This window comes from Hippocampus bargibanti, linkage group LG11 (genome assembly GCF_051943395.1).
Source record: "Hippocampus bargibanti isolate YZ-2025 linkage group LG11, ASM5194339v1, whole genome shotgun sequence".
In the NCBI taxonomy this organism is placed as follows: Eukaryota; Metazoa; Chordata; class Actinopteri; order Syngnathiformes; family Syngnathidae; genus Hippocampus; species Hippocampus bargibanti.
Window position 1 is genome coordinate 11,471,077 of NC_142744.1, and position 16,424 is coordinate 11,487,500.

At 41.3% G+C, this 16,424-nt stretch overlaps 2 protein-coding genes across 2 annotated transcripts in view; both read left to right on the plus strand.

Moving 5' to 3' along the window:
- Positions 1-2,775: 2,775 nt before the first annotated feature.
- LOC148891576 (kidney mitochondrial carrier protein 1) lies at positions 2,776-9,563 on the plus strand. The gene is made up of 9 exons (XM_089008874.1): positions 2,776-2,981; positions 3,083-3,230; positions 3,487-3,581; positions 5,264-5,349; positions 6,263-6,358; positions 6,421-6,545; positions 6,688-6,811; positions 7,639-7,719; positions 8,699-9,563. The coding sequence occupies exons 1-9, from the start codon at positions 2,918-2,920 to the stop codon at positions 8,738-8,740; spliced, it is 861 nt and encodes a 286-aa protein (XP_088865000.1). The 5' UTR covers positions 2,776-2,917; the 3' UTR covers positions 8,741-9,563.
- Positions 9,564-15,788: 6,225 nt separating this feature from the next.
- ednrba (endothelin receptor type Ba) overlaps positions 15,789-16,424 on the plus strand; it is an 11,672-nt gene continuing 11,036 nt past the window's right edge. Inside the window, exon 1 of the mRNA XM_089008015.1 lies at positions 15,789-16,202. The gene's annotated coding sequence lies outside the window, so the exon portion shown is untranslated. The remainder of the gene's footprint in view (positions 16,203-16,424) is intronic.

Genomic DNA, 16,424 nt, shown 5'->3' on the forward strand with positions numbered 1-16,424 from the left:
CGTGTAATATTTGAAAATGTACATCTTGTTTCCCCGAAAATTCCATCTATAGTATGTTATATGTTTATACGCCAAGGCGGGAAGGGTGGGGGATGGGGAAAAAAAGCACAAGTCGTGATGTACCCGAACTAGGACATGAGTGGGCGTTTAAACCCTTCAGCATGAAAAGCCAGCTCCAGCATTAACACCACCCACCACCTCCACCCCCGCCCCCTCATCATCCCACCATGACTTCCGTAATAGACGTCACATTATAAATTGGCCCACTTTCGCATTTTCGTCACATATTCATAATTCATCGGATTGTGATGTTTAACTCAACAAGAAATCTTGCTCAGGTGAGATGACAATCTTCAATGTAGTGACCGCCAACGCCAAAGCTCATAAATGAAGCCAGTTAAGCTTACGAAGCACAGATAAACTCATCACCTTGCGCGGTGTATTCATTTTCACATTTATAATTCCTATGACAAGGTAAAGGGAATTATGAGCAGTTCTAAATTAGTCATGTTAGACCAAAACCTTGCTGACTATTTTAGAATATATATTTAGAATATTTTAGAATTAGCACTTTCACTCATTCACTGCCAGGCGATGTGCAAAAATGTGTCAAATCCAGTGCCGGGGTTTTTCTCATTCTCACACGAATTCCAGGACCCACCGAATATTGAGTTTTAGGACTACATGAACGTTCAATGTAGCATAAGAAACCTTAGACTCTCTTCTTTCATCAGGAAAAAATTAGTTAATTCCTAAATTATATGGATCTGGAGTTATACATATATATAGGAATATATAGGAGGATATATAGGAATATATATATATTGAAATGAGGGTGACTGTCCAAATACAACACACATAGTACATATTGGTTTATATAAGGCATTAACAACAGCTGAAGCTGGCACAAAGCGCTAATGTGGAAAAACAGGAAATGCTACCCCCTTGTGGAAAGGAAAAACAGTGCCAGAAGTGTCCAGCACTTTATCGGCACCCAAACAAGAAAAACAAAACCCCAACAATTCAGGAATGGCGCTCTATTGTCATATTTTCAATTACTGAATACATTCGGGAATGGCAGTGATTGAGTTAACAACAGCTGAAGCTGTAACAAAGCGCTTAACATGGGCAATTATCTGAAAAACAACACAAAAAGTACATACAGCAATATTGTACTCATACAAGACCAAGATGGATAATTGAACTGAACACCTCCCACCGAATATTTTTTTTTAATCGAGCAGAGGTCTTCACAGAAGTGGTGGGAAAGTGTCGCTTTCCCCGATCATGCTACTGACTTTTTAGAGGGGGTTCAAGTGAAGTCTTATTTAAGCAATACAATAATCCTTGTGTGCATTAAATGGTAGGCAATTCATAAAAAATATATAAAACAAAATTTAAAAAACTATGGCCTTCTTTTCTTACATAGTTTTTTCTTTATTCTACTATCTAAATGTTGAATGCTAAATGTATTTGTCTACATGTTTGTGTCTGTTAAATGTGTTCAATGATTTTTTTTCTTGAGCTTGTTTTATTTTGATAGTTTACTGTTTGATATTTGGGGAGCTGTTCAACAATTTTACATTTTGTATGCTGTATAAATCAACATGTACTGTATTGTTTTTTATTATCTGTTTAAAAACAATTATTTGGAGCAAATGAGTGGCATTGTCAAAGCTGACTCCCATTCAACTTGAGTTTGAATACGATTTGTTCAATCTATAAATAGCCTCATTGTATTTATAAGAGAGTGTACACAGAGCTAAACAGCAGAAAAGCACAGTAGGCCTCTATTGGGCTACAATTGAATCCTCTCTATATTATGCTGCAAACACAGCTCGATCCCCACCTGGCCACAGGTGTGTTCTCATCGCTGCTGTTGACGAATGTTCAAGCTCGACGTGGACAATTTCAAGAGCACTTGCTTATCGTTTCAGATCAATCTGCTATATTTCCATCCACCCCTTTCCGTTTTGTCGATGTGATGTGAATGTCGTCGCCTGTGCTTATGGCACACTCACAATCGCATGGATGTGCACGGTGATCTACAAACCTCCCTTTTTCTCCTCGGTCGTTAATAATGTCGTGATGGCAATGCTGAGGTTACTGACCCATTGCAGACCCATTTATCAAACAATACAACAAGCGTATGATGTTCATAAATATGCTGTAGATAAACGCCTACCGGTCATGAAAATGGAAACTTTCCTTCCCAGAGGTTGAAAATGGGAGGGTGAATGTAATGGAAAACAGATAAGATGGAATTGTGGTATTAATGGGGGCTATATAGTTGTCGTGAAATCTATAGAGACAAGCATCGGACATGCATTCTGTCAAGTAAGTATAAATATATAAGTACTAATTAGACGGATGCACTCCTCCTTCCACCGTGTGTGTATTTCTTGTGTGTACTCTTAAAAACATAAATAGGTCGACATATTCTAAATAAGGTCGCCATCAAATCGGCCCTTTGGGCCATAGGAAAAACGTACTCGACGAATTGCTGTTGTATGGCACTGCCCTCTAGTGGCTAAATGATACAATTACATCTCTCTCTTCCCAAATTGCCATCGATACGGTTCAAGGTTGATTCGTCCAAAACCCTTTTTATTTTATTTTTAATTCATTCCATTACCTTTCCGTGTTAAATACATTCAAATTGGATCTTACGATTCTTGTAAATAAGATTTTTTTTGGTCTTTAACTCGTGCGGTTGCTAGGCAACGCCAGTGGGAGGCGACGTATGTAATGTCGTAGTAGCCAGTAGGGGGCGATATGCGACGTCACGTTCCACGAGCACTCGAGCGGGCTGGGCCAAGGGGCGCAGCACCCTACGAACACGGCAAATATTTGAAGCCGCCCATTTGCCTTGTCGCTTCACATTTCTCGGCGAGCATTTAACCGAAAGTTGGAAAAGATGTCCAGCGTCAACTGGAAGCCTTTTGTTTATGGAGGACTAGCTTCCGTGACGGCTGAATGTGGTGAGTGACGTGTGAGGGAAGCCTCGCGGAGGCCCAGATGCTGGGCTCTTCGGTTCGGTGATATGTGGACGAGCCGACCCACAACGCGTTCTGTGTTCTAGGCACATTCCCAATCGATCTAGCCAAGACGCGTCTTCAGGTCCAGGGTCAAGTGGGCGACAGTAAGTACCGAGAGATCCGGTACCGAGGGATGTTGCACGCTATTGCCAGGATCGCACGAGAGGAGGGGGTCCGGGCTCTGTATTCGGGGTAAGTATTATTTGCTTCTGTTTTGTGTTTAGATGTTTTTTTCCCGTCACATCTTCCATTAGAGCCCCTTGTGTTGATGTGTTTATGTAAATGTTCTCACTTCCTCCTCATGTCCCCATCCCCTCTTACCCCCTTCCCCCGCGTCTGTGGTTAGCCATGCATCTGTCAAATGTGTTTTGGACTAGTGTTCCCTTGTACCAGTGAGAGATTCACGTGTGGCCAATATAGGTAATCTCCATGTGTATTTTTTGTACAGAATAGCTCCTGCCATGTTGCGTCAGGCATCCTATGGGACCATTAAAATCGGCACATACCAGAGCCTCAAGAGATTACTGGTAGAAAGGCCCGAGGGTGAGGCACACTTTCTGTTTGTCGTCGTACAGGTTTGATTTGCAAGCATGGAAACTGAATTGTGAAAGTGTCATTTCTTCAAATGCTTCCTACAGTCACATCTGAGAATCTCTTGTAAAAAAAGTCAAAACAACACAATTTTTAAATGAAAAATATCCTAAACATGAGGTCATTTTTTTGGGTTGTGTTCATTTTCAGGGGGTGGTGGGGTATACCTACACTAAATTCATGTAGCGGGAACTCGACTCCTTGCAATTATATGCTGCAGTTGTTGGGGACGTTATTCAGGTCTTGTGAGCATTTATCGCACAACTGGCAGCAAATTATTTCATGCTGGTACAATGACAAGATTCTTATTGCCGTGTTTCAGTTGGCCAGGGAGCAGAAATAGTCAAAGTCTTGGGAGTCTTTTTGATTTCATATATTGTGATGTTTACTTGAACCGGCATGGCAAGAACAACCACAAAAACCCATATCAAGGTTTTTTTGATGTGTCAAAAATGATGCAATTGAACTTGATAACTCTTTTTATTTTATTTTTCTCTCTCAAATCTGGTTAAGTTGGGCGAAGATTTTTTTTAACTTTCATTTTTGAACCTTAATATTTGTGAAACCATACTTTGGGGAATGTTTAAAATGGTACCATAGATGGGTACAAAGTGATGTGTCCCAAATTGGGAGCTTAGCCCCTTGTCAAATTTGCTATTTAATTTCGGCCAGATGAATTTTGAGAGCCGTATGCCATAATACTTGAGCTACCCCCTTGACTTTACCTGTCTAAAGGCAATTTGTCACAGATGTATGCGGTAGAAAATGGGAAGGTTACAGGTGAGACATTTTATTATTGCTCTTTAAAAATGGTTTTTCATCGTACAAAAACTGGCAAAATTACCCTTTATGTCGTATTACGCGGTCCTGCCTGTTTTCCAGCTCTACCAGGAGCAACACACCTGTTTCAAATGATCAGCTCATCAGCCAGCTCTGAAGCAGCATCAAAATGGTCCTGATGATTTGAATCAGGTGCGTTGCTCCTGGGAGAGCTGGAAAACAGGCCCTCGAGGACCGACTTTGGACACCCCTGCTTCATGTGATCAAAATACAAGTGACAAAAGAGACCAAATATTTTGAATGTTCCCTTTCAACAAGTGCTTCTCTGTACCAGATTTTATTTTGAAGAAATTCAAATATGGCCAAGTGGTAAGATTTTTGAGAAATACTGTCACACAGAATGACCCTATTACTGTCAGGTTTCGGTTTGCGGCCAACGGGTGGCACCGTAGGGCCCGGTCTGCAGCTGCACACGTGTGGGTTGATTTAATCAGTGGCAGTTAAAAGGAATCCCAGGATGACCATTCAGTGTCGGGTCATTGTTTGTTTCACCCTGTCACCCGTCGGTTTGGTTCATCTTGTCATGTTTTACTCGTGGTTTTGTTTTCTACTTTGGACCTTTTTGTACTGATGACTTTGTTTTTGAGACTTTACTTACAATTACTTACAATTTCTCAAATACAGCCTCTGCTCACTCCTGCCTGCTTTCTGGGGGTCCAAGGTAGTGGACCTTGCAAATCGTGACAATTACAAAGCCTAAGTAGCCCAACTGTTGTAGGAGGAAAATCTACCTGTAGCGGTCAAAGCCTGCTCAGGCATAAATAAAATCAATCTTCTTTCTCTCATTATTTCAGATGAGACAATGCTGATGAATGTGATGTGTGGCATTCTTGCTGGAGTCATCTCCTCCTCCATCGCCAACCCCACTGATGTGCTGAAGGTAGATAAAACCTCAAATGTGGATTGTGTTGTCATACAGGGAAGTTCATCTGAGATCATGGTTCAAGTCTCTCTGTAGATGAATGGTAAAATGACAACTTGTTGCCACCGGGCACGCTTTGCGCACTCCTTTGCGTGATGTGTTTGCGCAAAGCAAATATTCACGTTAATGAGTTGAAATTGTTTTCAATAGCCAAGCCAAGTGCCCCATGTGGGACATATTTTGCTGGGGTAACGGGTGTCATAGTACCACCCACCCCTTGCCAGTGGCTTATAAATAGACAGTGTCCTTCAAGGTTTCATTTTCTTTTTATGTAAACGATACGGTGCATGAATATGATGAATCCAAAGCCACTCGCTAAACCAGCACGGAATGTCTTTGCAATCGATTATGTCATAGTCTCGCCAAGTGGTCATGGGGGTGACATGAGGCAAGTATCTATTAAAAGCAAACAAACAAATAAACACACAAAAACATGAATAAATAAACACACAAATAAACAAAAACACACACAAAAGAAATAAATAAGCACACAAATAAATAGCAAATTAGTTAGTTAAAAAATGAATTAGTTGGTTAAATAAATAAACAAATACATAAATAAATGCCAAAAAACGGCAAAAGAAAGAGAGTGAAATTCAGGCTAAAATGTGTTCCATTGGGAAAAAAAATACAATCCTGACCCATCAGACTTTACACCTTCCTCACACGTGAAATTGATGGACGTTCTTTGCTTCGTAAACAAAACCATCCTCTCCTGCCACATTTTTTTCAATAAAGGTGGACATTTGCCTTCACTTCAATATAAACTTAAACCACAACGGTGTTGTGGGGGTTAATTAAGGGGCGTGACACTTAAAACGTTGGCTCTCTTATCCTAATGGTTTTTAAATATATTTTTTTTGCACATCAGATACGCATGCAAGCTCAAGGAAGGGTTATCCAAGGAAGTATGATGGGCAACTTCATCAACATCTATCAGCAGGAAGGGACCAGAGGTCTTTGGAAGGTACAGCAGACTTGAAAATGGTAGGCATAAATATTAAGGCCTTCCTTGCCTCTTTTTGTCAGGGTGTCTCTCTCACCGCCCAGCGAGCAGCCATTGTGGTCGGGGTGGAGCTACCTGTCTATGACATCACCAAAAAGCATCTGATCCAGTCTGGTCACATGGCCGACAACGTGTATACGCATTTCTTGTGAGTGACAAGAGAACAGTAATTGCACCGCCTGCACCCTCACACGTTTGCTCAAAGAGTTGTAGTAAGGCCACCAAATGCCATTGGACTACTTCTCCGAGCAAGACGGCACTTAGACATCTCAAACTTTGTGGCGTTGCAGGTCCAGCTTCGTATGCGGCCTGGCCGGGGCCTTGGCCTCCAACCCGGTGGACGTAGTCCGGACGCGGATGATGAATCAGAAAGGAGGAGCTTTGTACCGGGGAACACTCGACTGTATACTCCAGGTCAGTCCATCTATGTGCACTCAACAAAATGATGTGATTGGATGGGATTAGTCTTTATTAGTCTTGCAGTGGATAAATTTACATTTCACAAGTTATGAAATAAAGAGGAGAGGAAAGGAAGCAAGAAGTAGAAAAACAAAATACAGGAGCTGCTGGAAAGGTAGCCACACTCGTGGCGCCATCTTGAGGTCAAAAGAACAACTTTCCTGCAGCTCCTGTATTTGGTTTTTCTAGTTTCATTCCTTTCACAACTTTGCTGCCGTGAAATGCAAATTTCTCCACAGCGAAACTAATAAAGGCAAATCCAATCCAAAAAAACTAAATCAGAAATAATGACATCACAAAGATACAGTAATTCATTCTTAAGCACCCTCTTTGTTGCATGAAGCAGTTCTAAATGAAAGAGGAGAGGATCAAACCGTCCTTTTCACCAGTGGTTCAGGGACGTCATGGTGGAATGTGCACGTCTACTGCAAGCTAAATATTGAAAGCAAACACAAAGAAGCTGTAGCATCCATTGACGAAAACAGATTGTCTCACATCTCCTGTCCCACGGAAATCCGCTTCAATTCCAAGCCGCGACAGTTCCACATTCACAGCAACGCTCTGTCCAAATGAAATGTCTTGATGAAAGCTGTAGTCTGATTCTTTATCTCATTTTTTGTACTTACTAACACTGCCGATTGAGGAGAAATATCTCGCAGTGATGTTAAATATTGAGCTCAACCCTCTGCGACGCCAATTTTCCTGCTAAAAACACCCAGAGGACTATTGAATAATGATGAAGCCCTAACAAGCCCGAGTGTGTGCTCAACCTGTTTTTCCAGACGTGGCGCTCGGAGGGTTTCATGGCCCTCTATAAGGGCTTCTTTCCCAACTGGCTTCGTCTGGGCCCGTGGAACATCATCGTATCCTTTCAACATCTCATTAGTGGCGCACTCGCACAATGTGTGTCTTACGTGACGCAACGTCTTTCGGAGACAGAGAAATTATCTGGAAAAGGGGCTCTTATGTGCTGTAGAACCATGAAGTTTTACCATAGTCGTTTATTTTTCTTGTCTCCCACCCCACAAGGCACTTTTTTGATGATGAATGGGACCGTCTTTATCTGTAATCATTTCACATGCTGAATTGTTACCATCAGAACTTTACTGGAATGTAATCACCATATTGTATATCAAGGGACTATATGGTGGTCCCTTGATATACAAGTTCAGTTTGTTGCTCATAACTCAAAACATAATAATAATAATAAATGAAATGTATTATTATTATATTTCATTTCACAGGATAAGTTACATAATAGACTTGATCTTTATCACCCCCCAACAAGTATTTTTTACAAACAAAAATGTGGCACACTATAATCTTGCACTTTATAAAAAACGAAAACATCATTGCATAGAATATGAAAAATTGAACAATTTGGGCAGGCATCCTGATTTTATGCTGCAACTGATTCCATTGTTCTGCCCTTTATGTTATGCCCGCCTTGGCCACCGTGGGGCAGTCTAACATAACAAAAATAACTATCTTAATCCTTGCTCTCAAATAGATGGAATCAAATGTGTTTTTGAAATATTTTTTTAATATATTTTTGTAATTATTAAATGTATTTATTATTATATTTTTTTTATCTAAGAATGCATAGGTTCAAAAGTTACAGAATGAAACAGACATATCGTCTCCTCAATTAGTTCCAACCAGGCCTAAATAATAATAATAATACATTTCATTTATACTTTACAGTCACAGGTTACGTTTTTCTGCAGGTGAGCAGTGGCTGAAACAAACGAGATTACAGAAACAATGACCAAAAAAAGTTGTATTTATTTTTTTTGCCAATGTCGAAAAAAGACCCACCTCCTTTCTTGACTCTACGTCCAGTTCTTCCTCACATACGAGCAGCTCAAGAAGATCAACATCTGAGCACCGGAAACGAATTGACGCCGAGCACTACTTGAGAGACGAGAGGGTCTTGCTTGATGGAATCGAAAGGAATTCCTCGATCGAACCGCTGGTGGGGTGAACAGGGCTTGGTGGAGACCCTCGGTTGCGGTGAGAAAGTGTTACTTGGGTGGGTGCGGGCTCTGGGTTTCGAGCCTGCTGGACTTTGTGCACGTACTTGAATCCCATATTTAAGCTCATCCAAATACTGTGTCAAGCCAAATGTTTTTTTTTTTTTTTTTTTACTCGACTGAGAGATTCATGGACCCCTCTCACCCCTAAAGATACCACGGTGGCCTCTGTTCATCCAAGAGGCTCTTTTTACCGGCCTCTCCACTTTAAAGTGTTCCCTAAATTGAGTGGCTTTCCAGTTTACCAATCTAGAGAATGTTTTTTTAAATATTTCTAATGTGAGTCAAAGCCAAGAAGACATCGGTATGTATTGTAATAAGTTATTTAAAAGCCACCTTTCAAGGTCATTTCTGTGAACTAGCTAATGACGAGGCAGCTAAGAGGCTATGTTTTCATTTTATATTCGGGCTTGAATTTTTTTTATGTCATTGGTTTACTGCCTATTTGCACAAAAGCTACCACACGCGATGCCTGTGACCGCCAAGTCAGACTTTATTGCGCAATGCTTCCCTTTGAATGAGTCATTTGTATTTTTTATGGCTTTCTTGCATTAGGAGCAAATGTACCTTTTTAATATTGCTATTATATGAAGAGCAATGTATGATATGATAGATAATATATGAAATAAAATGAGCGGTGTGGTAGGCGGAAAAGAGGGGGATAAAAAAGTCAAGCTGTTGTTTTACTCTTTTTTTTTCACCACAGCGTGGCGCTGCACGGCTACATTCAGCTTCTGACCCAGATGACTGCAGTCGCTACACCCCCCCCCCCCCCCCCGCCCCTCCAGACATAGCACATTGTTGCTGAGAGATTGGCCGGCTTCGATCAAACAAAACATCAGCCTATGAATTATTCAGGACAGTCGAACATGTAATTGTTCTTGTTTCGCGGCGTAAATTCCCAGCCCCCCGCCCACCTCCCATCAAGGCTTTTTAGATGCTGACAGCTCAAGGGGCCGCAGTGGGAAATATTTCAGGGAGTGGTGCCTTACCCCCACTCCCTTTTGCCATCTTTATTTTGGGGAAGGCACTATGGGATTTATGAAAACTTCTGGCTTACTGCGTTTACCTGACTGATGAGTTGGGATTTTCCCACAGCCCGAGCGGGCCACAAATCCATCGCACATATTTCCTCAATCAATCAGCACATGCCAGTTTCAGACCGTATGTCTTATTTTTATGTTGGTCATCAGTTTTGGCTGATGAAAAAACAAATTCTGAATAAACAACTGGTCCACCTAACTCGTGGTCGACCTACATTTACCCATTGTTGGAAGAAGGGGTTAGACCCCGGGGAGAGAGGATCACAAGGATGAGCCGTTGGTAATGCCGCTCTCATTGTTCCGTCAAGACAGAAACGAGCCAACACAGTGAATGTTAAAATGAGATAATGTGGAAAGCGGATGGCGGGTGGGGGGGAGGGGGGGCTCACTTTTGTGCTTTGTACTTTCAGTGATGCATGTTGTTTTTTTGGGGGGAGGGTGTTTAAATGCAGAAACAGCATCATATCTGACTATATTGGTGAAACCAACATTCAAATTTGTAAAAGTGTGCGGCGATTAATCCACAATGGGAACGCCGCCTTGGGGCGACTGTGTTAAAAACTACTTTTAAACTAGAGTATAAAGCGGATGGATTGAAATGTCGTGAGAATACCCATATTTCTGAAGTAGTTTTGCTTTGCCTTGCGTGTGTGTGATGCCTCCCGATGACAATTACCAGTGATGACATCGGCGTGTGTTGTAAATCGTAAGACGAGAAACGGAACTGATTGTAAGTATTGTTTGCGCAAGGGGTGTCAAATTCATTTTGGTCGCGAGCCACATTGGAGCTATGCTTTCACTTTGTTTTCCATTATCGCCTCATCAGGGTCAGAGGTCAAGGAAAATAACTTGTGTAGCTGTTTCTTTCTTTTTTTAAGATGTCGGGCAGCGTTTCAAACGCTTTGTGCAAAGTCAATGTGTGTGTTTGTTTTTTTTAATCATTCTGTCGAGCCACATTTTGATAGTAACCTATGATTTCCATTGTTACCTTTTATTAAACATTTTTATATTAGTTTGAACAGATTGAAATGATTCCTGTGACCACTGTGGCTTTTTCTTTGACTAACAGAGGTCTATTAACAATTTGATCCCTGTGTTTCGACCAGCAAGTCAGAAGAAGCACAATCGAGTACAATCTAACTCTTCTTCTTCAGCCAAACAAGAGTCACATGCCTTCTGCGAGCATGACTTCCAATGTCATGGCAATCTCCTGAGGGGAACAAATCTTTCCTTGTAACAGCTAAGGTGAGAGTCTCTTTTTTCCTTTTCTTTCATCACTATATTTTATTCCCATCCAGTCCGATCTGATACAAACTGGGGGTGGGGGGGAGAAATAAAAATCTTTCAAATGGGTGCTGAAATGAGTCCAACAATTGTTCAAGCCCAAGTGGATGAATGACATGTCCCTTTTTTGTAGGGTACACAGCAAAAAAAGTCATGTGTAACTGAAGACATCGCCCATGGTGCAACAATAATAATGAGTCGAAAGACAGTTGCATATGTGCTCTCTTGTCTTGGAAATAAATTGGCTGTTCTTTAAGACATCTGAGAGTCAAGTGACAAAGAGCCTCCTTTTCATCTTGCTCTTCAAAAGCCATTCATCCATACACAAATGCATCCAAACTCAGAGAGCGATGGTCTTGTTTCCTCTTGAAAAGCGAGCAAAACACTCGAGCAGCACACCAAAAGGGTCGAGCCGTTTGTCGCCTCGGTTAAAACAACACATGATAATCCCAACCTAAAAGCAACTTTTTTTTTTTGCTCATAGCCATCCTGCGTGCAGTTCATGCCGTGACAGATAATTTGTAAGGTTTCATGGCTGGCTATGACAAAAATCAAATGTTTTATTTATTTATTTATTTATTTATTTATTTATTTATTTATTTATTTTAATGTGGAACCAACAGCCTCATCCGCAACGAGCATCGCAGACAAACACGCGCTATCTTGGCTGCGTCCTCGCTGTTGTACTGTCTGCTCACATGACAGGTGATAACATCGCTGGTCGATTTCTGCAGGAGCTGCATGTGAAAAGCGAATCATAGCTTTTTTTTTAACCATGAAAAAAAGTTGGTTTTACATTTATGTTGGAAATGCAAAATTCTAGATGGCCAACACACCTCTGGATTCGTTGGATTCATCTGTCTGCTGCCCTCGAGGTTTCACTTACAGTTTGCATCATGTTCAAATGGGGGTGTTTGACTAACAGTTCTTGAAAACTCACAATCTTAGCCAACCTTCTTTCTTCAATTTGAAAGAAGCAATGACGTTTTTTTCCTAAACGCTTTTGACTCAAAATTTGATGTCAGCTGTTAAGCAGGTTCGCCCCCCTCCGAGCCAATTCTTGTTATCAAAGATGTTGTAAAACTAAATCATTTGAATGCTTGACTGTTTTTTCCCCTTAATGAACCATTAACCATGAAAAGGCATAATGTGCGCTGAAACACACTCAAAAGAATTTACGGTTGACTGATTTGAAGAAATTCAATAACAACACGTCACTGTGTAATTTGGGCCAAGAAAAAAAAATCAAAGATGAAGCCAAAATAAAGGGAAACGTGTCTTGCATCTGTTGAACATTTGGGAAATCTTGTAAGATTGATGTCATGTCATTTTTTTGACACCACTGTAGCTTGTACGATCCAACCAGGGGCTGCGAGAACCTTCTGAAAGAGACTAATGGTGGCCAGCGGGCACACATAGAGACCCTCAAACTACCTCATCAACATCCACAACATCGCCGAGCGGGAACCGAAATCCACGCTGCCCACTTACGTGTCAGGCAAGTGCCCCGTGACGCCTTCGGCGACGACCGTGACACTCGTAACAAAGCTGACATTCAATACAATACAATACATTACAATACAATACATCTTGACTTTTATAGCGCTTTAACAACAGCCTAAGCTGTAACAAAGCGTTTAACATGGACAAGTATCATATACATGAAATAAAGTAGTCACAAAGATAGTAGAAAGCACCATGGAGTAAAACTAAGATCAAGTCGGAATCATGCTGAGTCCATGAAATGTCTCTTCAATTACGATTTTGCTTCAACATGAAACCAATCTTATTTGATTTTACCAATGTACTTTCTCTGATAGCCCTACTTCAAATTTGATTAGATGAGCGATGCGTGCCTCAGTATGGAATTAGAAAAACATTTTTTGCCGCTTTCCGCTCCTTTAATTACACGGTGGCATCTCATCATGAGAAAGTCCATCAAGGAGGGAGGAGGTAGAAACTTTTTGGTCTCATGATGCGACGGCTCGTTGATGTCATCACTGGATGGATCTGTCTGCTAAGGATGATGTCATGTCATTCTCAAAGGAACCGTCCGCATATCGGAATGACTACGATCACCACATTTGTCCATATTATGCTTTTTATTTCAAATGGGATTCAATTAAAGTCAATTATCAGGATAAAAAGTTATTTTATTCATCTGCAGAGAGCCCTTGGGACTGGCTGGGGATCGAACGTGCGGAATTAAGGGAGCAACATGTACCGCTACACTACTAAGGTATTTCTATGTTGAGCCTCTCAGTGCATATCTTGTCCTCATTATCTCAGCACATGAGAAAAAAAACAACAACATGGAGATGGTTAGGGGCGGAAGAAGTAATCGGGCCCAGACATAAACCGGGCCTGAAAAAACAAATGCGTCACAAAAGCACCCTGATTGTGAAAAGTTTCAGATACTAAGGGGATGCCTAACTAAAAGCAGAATGCCGTTGATGTGATAATCAGTTTTGAGTAACGAAACTGCCTTTCACTGGCTAATTCTGAAATGACCAAATGACATGCGAGCAGAAAAGTCGCCATTGAGAACTGATCAATTGTCAACAGGTTGGGTGGGGGGTGATGCAAGCCAATGACATCAAGGGCATATGTCGTCAATTGTTTAAAATCTCTGTTGTTATTTAAAGCACAACCGACGCCTCCGGACAAGTTGTGTCCATAATTTGTAAAATCACTTCAAATGACTTCTACTCAGCGTATTTTACAAAGATTCCACCGCATATAGCTATATTTTACGTTTTAAGACTTGCGCTGAATATTCAGGAAGTCTTGCTTTTGAGTTGATGACGATGCCTAACATGACGTCACGGTAGGTATCATCACTGACCGAGAAAGTGACACACAATGCATTTTGGGTACTTTGGTCTGAAAATTTCATGTTGATGGCGAAATTAGAAGGAAAACATATAAATTGTTGTGTGTTGCATCAAGACTACTATTTGATACTGGTTGACACAAATTCCCAGCAGACAAATCAGCCCATTTCCAACGGAGCGTTGGGCGCCATCTTGTGCATTTTCTGGGATGCTACATTGGAGTCCTGACGGCTCAAATTGATACGGGAGGACTTCTTTAATCGATTGCAAACATTTATGCTTTCCTCTTCAGGACTATTTGAATCATATTCATAACTGGATGGGTAACAAGAAAGCATCTTCTCCGAATCTGAAGCCATTGTTTTGATTCTAGAGCGAGGCAAGATGTCCTGGCGTGACGTCACGAACAAGGGGGCGGGACCATCTGAAACTTGGCATCTTCTGGGTCATTTTGAAGTTGTTTTGGGACGCTTCAACTCATTTTTATTGGTGTTTTTCATTTAACTAAAAGTATCAGCCTGCGTGTTTTGGGTATTTTAGATGCTATAAAAGTTTCTCTGATGTCAATTAGGAAATAAAAAATGGTGTCGGATGTCCTTTAAAATAGCCTATTGCTTCAAAATGTTTCAATTAGTGTTTGTTAGCCACAAAGAAGCACATTGGGGATGCGCCGGTGGGAGCCGCATGTCACGATCTGCCAGGTGGTGGACCCCAAAAATATAAGCAGGAGGGAGTAGCAGGATGTATTTGATAAATTGTATTAAATAAAGTCAGCAGTAACAACATCTCAAACAGCAAAGTCATCATAGAACAAAAAGGTCCAAAGTAGCAAACTAAACCATGAATAAGACAAAAGAAACAATGACCCGAAACTGAATGGTTGTGCCAGGAGTCCTTTGAACTGCCACTGATTAAAACGACCAACACCTGTGCAGCTGCAGGCGGGGCCTGACAGTGCCACCTGTTGGTCGCTAACCAAAACGTGACACCACAAGTGAAGGAATGCGCAAAATTAATTCATGGAGACATTCATTGAGTGATATGGTTCGGGAAAATGAAATGTCGACTCATGACAGTATTCCTGCCAGCCAAAAGCCTCAACATTGCCGATATTAAGGAAGAGAAGGAAAAAACAGCTTGGTAACATAAAATTTGGACTCTTTTCTCTCAAACCATGAAAGTCATATATTGTTATATGTTCTACAATCAAGTTGCGCTTTTGCCGTACGTCCGTTGAACACGAGATGAGCGACGAATATTTGTGTGACTTGATATGCCCTCAAAGGTTAACAGCAAATGTGTATAAAACGTTTGAAAAATGTTAGTTTGGGTGATATATGATTTTTTTTTTCAGCGTGTGGTGGTCTCCTTTGTTGTTTAATGAGGACCCCATGAAAGAAAGTGCTTCTACTCGCTCCGGAGGGCAAAGGTCTGAGTTAATGGAGGACGTTTAATGGCTGCCGGGCCGAAGGCCAGCTCGTTGACTCTAATCTACGAACGTATGCTGAAATCGTGACGTTTCCCTGAAAGGTTGAACCGGTAATGCTAATCATCTGTCGCCGTTCGAAGACTCATCAGCGGCAGGAAAAGGGGTTTGACCAAATATCAATTCAGAGGGAATGGAGTGGGATCAATTTGGTATTTGGCTTACTGCTCCATTACTCTTAACAACCCATTGATCAAAAGTTTTGAAAAGATTTTACTATCAACTTGGCTTCAAGGAACATTTTGTGAAGTTCTCTCTTTTATATTATAGGCCGGCGCCATTTGATTCACGCTCACGTCAAAGAAAAGTGGACCTAAAGCTCTCCACATAGGTGTCGAAGTAAGCTAACTCCATCACATGAAAGTCACAAAAAAAAACCCCAACAAACCAGAAAAATGTGACATCAGAAATGATCCAACAAAGACTGACCAGGAAACTAAATTCAAGAAACGGATGACACAGCACCTGGACAAGACCCAAAAGGTTTGAGGAAACCGATGGGTGAACATAGAAACCCGGATGACAACAGGTGGACACAAACACCAAAACGAGGAAGACAAAAAGCACACCTGTAAGCAAATTCGAAGAAAGGAGCGTCAGCGCAGAGCGCCGTTGCGTATGCGGAACTGTCGCAGCTTGGAATTGAAGCGAATTTACGTGGGACAGGTAAATTCTATGTTATCGGTTCATTCCATATATACACCAGATTATAAGGCGCGTGTGTGATCAGGATTTGAAAAAAATTGAAGGCTATTATGGGCGCCTTATAATGTGGAAAATACCGTCATTGGTCTTTTAGTGTCAAGAATTTGAAAACAAATGGCCAAATCCATGAGCCCAGCCACCTAATAATCATACGTCAATACATGAGAAGAGAGGAGCGTCAGC